Genomic DNA, 6,000 nt, shown 5'->3' with positions numbered 1-6,000 from the left:
ACTTGCTGATATTGCAATTATTTTGATAGACCATGTCTGCTACATTTTACACAATGTTTTAAAAGCCTTGCGTTCAATGGGTGCTGCGTTTGCTAACTACCAAAAACAATGGAAACTTTTCAAGGGTGTTTAGATTTATTTAGAGGCGATTATAAAATTTGTGTTATAAAATACAAACACATAAATTATAAGGTAATGAAAGGTATAAGAAGATACTAAATACAAAAAAATGCAAAACAATTCACAATTCAGAAAGCTTTAATTGTTATTGTATAACATATAATGTGTGTTATTTGAACAAACATTTATGAAGATGTTGAAAGAGATGAAGAGAATTCAGAAGTTTTTAAAGTAGTATTATTTAAAAAAAATTATTAACAGAGAAATATTGCTCTTGTAAAAAAACTCTTTTAACAATATTTTAAATAAATTTATGAGATACTTTAAGTAGTTCAACAATTTATTAAAAAAGCCAATGTAAACATAATAAGGTGAAGGTCTTTGTAAGCCGAAGTATTATGTTAAATTACATGAACCTAGTTTCATTGTTTGATTTGATAAAGGTCGATATTTTTATTTTTTAAGAATAAGTGAATATTCTTTTTACTAAAGATTGTACATTCAAAAATGTAAACGCAAGGCAACATAACATTTAATTTTCTAAATATCAATCAACATGATTCATATATATAGATGCCAAACAGTAATCTGACAGTATATTTTTGCACTTTGAAAATTAATTCTGAGTTTTTGAGGATGCCCTAATAGATAATATTATATTTTATATGGGAATGTAAGTAAGCATAATACATATTTAATAATAATGATAAGCTTGTGCTTTATTAAGACCCTTCAAAACAAAACAACGGTTTAATTTTGTTGTAAGCAGTCAGTTTTATTGTTCCAAGAGAATTTATCGTCTAATAAAATACCCAGAGTGGGTACATTATTTTCAAGAGTTAATGTGACAAAATATATTTCTTTCCGTATGTCTATATACTGGGTATAAACTCCCGTTTCATCGTATAACATACAGGTTGGTAAAACTGTATGTAATCAGATGATTGTAAAGGCTACTCAAAAACAGCTAGATTTTTTAGAATTTGATGCTATTTTTATTTGTTCATTAAGAATTTTGATTTGAGCATTGTTAAGTTAAAATGGCAGACATAAGTGAGTATTTACTTGAAGAAAGATTTGCTGGTGTTTGGATGCATGAGTGTAAAAACTCATATGAAAACTACAAAAGCACGAGACAAATTTGTTCAGTGTTTTTAAAGAAGCTCCATCAGTAGTAACACTCTGTAAGTGGGGTAAAAAGCCTTTTCCATCAAGTCAGTCCTCAATTTGAAACAATCTGGATGTTCTTCCAATCGATTGAATAGCTCTGATATTGTTGAGGAATCCTGTTTATGATCTCTTCTTAAGTTGCCCTGAAAAGGTCTTCAGAGCTAAATAATCTCCATTTAATACTTAAAAAAATAATGAAAAAGGATGTTGGGTTTAACATTTAAACCTGTTTGTGTTATGCACTTTTTGACCAGGTATGTTTTTAAGAAAAACTTGTTGCAAAACTCTTCTAAGGTATTTTTCCATATTCAATCACAGAAACCAGTTTTCTTCTCCTATGAGTGTGCTATTTACTTGAATCATTGGTCTTGGAATGTATATTTTTGGCTTGAAGAAAATCTTCACTTTTATAACGAAATCACAGACCACATGTGACAATGTGAGCAGTAATATCTAATACGATCATACTTTTAGAAAAAAGCGTTAACTATATTTCATACTTTAACATGCTTGAAAGTTATTTTATTCCTCAGCTTTCATTGATTAATATGGAATTAACTTCTATTTTACAGCAAACTAGAGCTATAGCTTACTATGCTCAGTCAATTAAGTATATTTTCTTTATTTTAAGGTAATTGTTTTGAAGGACAGTGGATTGGTAAAGGATCCAAAAATTCAATGGCTGTCTAGAAGACTAGACTTAACAATCTATGACAACTTCTGTCAGGACATAAACAAAAAAAACATTTCCCATTTGTAACTAAGGTATGTTTATGAGCTGAAAACTGCTGTCAGATTGCTATCTTTATGACTTTGATCTTTTAACATTGAAAAAAATCTTTAAATGCATTTGGAGTCAAATAAAACTATGTGTGGACTACAGGAAGAACACATGCAAATGTAATTTAAAGTAGGTTTTATGTGTAAAGATATTAAACAAATTAATGACAAACAATTCATATTTATTTCTTTATACAGAAAGGAATTTCGTGGCCATGGTATATTCTCTTAACTGTTTTATTTGTGTTAAAAAAATTTTTGTCTAGGATCAGATTTTAATTCAATTTGTTGTCTTTGTTATCATACTAATTCATTTATTTTAATGTTATTCATCATTATATTAGAAATGTAGTTCCCTCCATCTGCATTGATGTAAATTAGGTTATGTTATGATTTCTTTCTGTTTGAGTGTACTGCCAATTTTAAATTCATAAAATAGATTAACATTTTTATTGAAATCAGTATGTAATAATACAATATATATGGATGGATGTGTACATGTTATTCATACTAAAAATTTTGTTTAGAAATTTGCCTGTCTAGAAGCAAACTTGTTTGGATAATGAAGGTTGTATTAAAGGCTTTTATTTAACAGGAATATGTTTTATTCATTTTGAAGTTTTCGGATATTTGATGCTGAGGTTTAAGGTAGGTAGCTTCTTAGTTTGCATGTTGTGAATTTTTTTTGTTTTCATTAACTTATAAACTGAATCTTGCATAATCATTGAAATCAATTGCTAGAAATAAGCATAATTATATACCAGTTCTTAGAAGCTCAGGGCGTGATTAAATATTAATTCGGTAAAAAAAAAGATAAGGTTTCTCAGAATACAATGTATTTTCATTGATTCCCCACTCTAAAATTTTGTTAAATATATACGATAGAGCGCTACAGTAGTATATCACAAGTGATAGCAATTTTTTTTTGTTGAATGAACGTACGTATTTCTACCGGTAGATATCACTAGCAGTAATAGATTTCAGTCATTCGCATCACATGTTCGAGCGAAACAGCTGACGATCAGTTTGTTTGTGTAGAGTGGTTCGTTTGTGTTACAGTTACTGCAACAAGATTGTTAATCTGTTTATTTTCTATTTCGGTATTATAAAATTTAACTTGTATTATTTTTATTATTGTTAATTGTATATAAAAAACTGTTTATTACTTCATAGGATAAGAAAAAAGTAGAAAATTATCGCCGTATATTGTGTGATCAAGGTTGAATTTAACCTCATTGTTTTTTAAAAGAAATATTCATTTTTAGATATATCCATTTGCATTTTTATTTTGAATTATTTTGTTAAACGAAATTTTAATAATATGGGACTTTTAAGTGAAGGTAGTCCTCTTTCATGGGAAAAAACAAAGGAATTGTCCGATCACGTTAGAAAACATGGAATTATTCAATTCATTAACCTGTATCACAGATTAAAAAATCGCCAAGGAGATGTACTGAAATGGGGTGATGAGGTAAATATTTTAATCGAATTTCATATTACTTTGAATTTATCTTTAGTTAGTTTTAATTATGTAGTAAAACAAAGTTTTTGTACATGTGTTATTAATTACGTTTTATGCTCGTTTGTTATTATTATTTATTATATTTTTACTTTAGAACAAATTAAGTAGCATAAATTTAGGAAACATTCAAAAAAGAGTGTTTTGTATTACATAAATATATAATATTTTAATTAAAATATGTATTTGCTGATAATTTTTCTATTAGATTTGGTATATGCTTAATGCAATTTTGTTATTTGAATTTATCATAATTCATATTGACTATATACAGAATAACATTTAGTTTTGAAATTTAAAAAAAGGTATTGCTAACTTATCATTTCAGTTTCTTTAAGTTGTGAAACTGCTCAAAAAGTAAATTATATTACTGATTTTTTCTTAATGAAATGGATTAGATAGGGATTTATTTTATCTGTATTGGTCTTTAATTATTCTGCCTATAAAATGTTTTATTTATAGAGATAATTTTTTTTTGTATTTGTATTTTCTCTGTATTTTAAGTGCTAATTTTGTTTGTTAAGAGTACTTATTAAAATTGTATGTTTAGCTTATTTGATTAAATACAACTTTTGTCTTTTTTCCATTGTAATTATATCATGTATAAAAAAGATTATCTTAATAAAATAGTACAAAAATTAAAAAAAAATAGTGATAAGTTATTTATAGATTGTGCCAGTTGTACAAGTATGACTCGATGGGACTAACTAAAGGAACAGATATATTGTCTGGAAAGTTAATCTTGATTAGAGCAGTACAACAAAATCAGAACTAATATTTATTAAAAATAAAAGTAATTTAAATTAATAAAAAATCTCTGTATTAAATTTGTAATTAATACTAAAAATAATATTATTTATAATTATTTGATATAAGTATATCAAGGTAAAAGATTAATTAAATGAATAATGAATAAAGTTAGTTTAAAGGTATTAATAAAAAATATTTGATTAGATCAGTGTAAATTAAATACAGTAAATTAATAAAGGGGAAATCATTTAGTATTGTGTAAAAATTCAACATTATAACCCTTTTTGTCCAAACTAGATAGGGTTCACATGGATAACTAGGAAATATCATATAGCTTATTGAAATCAAAATGAAGTATGAAGTGTGTAATACAGAAACTTATTTATAATTATTTTTAATCTGTATATTAATAATGAATTTACACTATTAAAAATTTATTTATGCTAAGGCAAATTTTTAAGAAAATAAGCTTACAATTTATTATGTATTCTATGTTATTCGCATTTCTTCACACTAGGACAGGGAGGTAGATTAATTGTTTAGTATATTGACTGCGATAGTTTATACTTTTATTTAAAGAATACACTTAACTGGTGGATTTATAATCTTTTGTTTTTAATTATGATTAAATATAATCTAAATTTTCAGTTTTAAAAATATCAAATTCATTTATATGGACAATATAATATTGCAAATCTTAAAAATTCAAACCAAGCTTCTTCAAAGAAATAAATTGAAGTTTTATAAAAAAAAAAAAGATAAATTAGTGCAGGTAATCTGAATGCCCCAGTTAATAATAGAACCTGTGTAAACCGGGTTATGATGTGGTGATAAATATTTTTCACCGGGGACTTTTAATTTAATTTTAAATAAATTGTAAGAAGATATTTTGGGTGTTTCGAGTATTTATTAATAATTTCTATGGAGATATTCTTGTAGGCTTGAAATGTTATGATTTAAATGTGAAAATACTCTTGTTTTCTAGTACAATAAAAGTGGATCTTTTTTTAAGCCAATTTTTTTATTAACAAACATAGGTCGTAAATAGATAAACAGTATTATTCTGACTGTTACATATTTCATTATGTAGATCATGTCAGGAATGGAAAGATATGCTACTTCATAGATAAAACAAAGTACTGTTCCAGGATTTACCTGAATAGCCTTGATCAGAGTAGTATCACATTTTATATATATACAGAGTGATTCAGGAGGATAAGGTAATACTTTGACTACTCATTCTAGAGGCTAAAAATAAGAAAAAAGTTCATATAAACATAGGTCCGAAAACGCTTCGTTAGCGAGTTATACCGGGTGAAAGATTTCGCCCGAGTTTCAGTTCCTCCGGGTAAATTAAGGCTTTCTGAAATTATGGGAAGGTCAATTAAGGGGCAAATTCAATTGTTTCTTATGGTTTTTGAGCTGGGAAATCGAAAAAAATAGGTCCCAGTTCTGTATCTTTCTTGGTTTCTAAGATATCCCATGTAAAACGCCAAAAATAGGGTCAAAAAACTCATTTTTTTACGTTTGACGTACAATAACGTTGTCAAATTGGCAATAAATCATACATTTTATAAACATAAATTGTAGAGAATTTAATTATAAGAAGATCGATATAAATAATGTCAACAGAAATCAAATAAAATTTTGAACATGTCGAC

General features: G+C 26.6%; 1 protein-coding gene across 1 annotated transcript in view; it reads left to right on the top strand.

The window, feature by feature from the left end:
• Positions 1-2,993: 2,993 nt before the first annotated feature.
• Gclc (glutamate--cysteine ligase) overlaps positions 2,994-6,000 on the top strand; it is a 144,642-nt gene continuing 141,635 nt past the window's right edge. Inside the window, exon 1 of the mRNA XM_075379801.1 lies at positions 2,994-3,541. Coding sequence (XP_075235916.1) covers positions 3,392-3,541 — 150 coding nt within the window. The 5' untranslated portion in view covers positions 2,994-3,391. The remainder of the gene's footprint in view (positions 3,542-6,000) is intronic.

This window comes from Lycorma delicatula, chromosome 12 (assembly GCF_047948215.1).
Source record: "Lycorma delicatula isolate Av1 chromosome 12, ASM4794821v1, whole genome shotgun sequence".
In the NCBI taxonomy this organism is placed as follows: domain Eukaryota; kingdom Metazoa; phylum Arthropoda; class Insecta; order Hemiptera; family Fulgoridae; genus Lycorma; species Lycorma delicatula.
The sequence above is the reverse complement of the archived record's forward strand: the minus strand, read 5'-3'. Positions and strand labels throughout refer to the sequence as shown.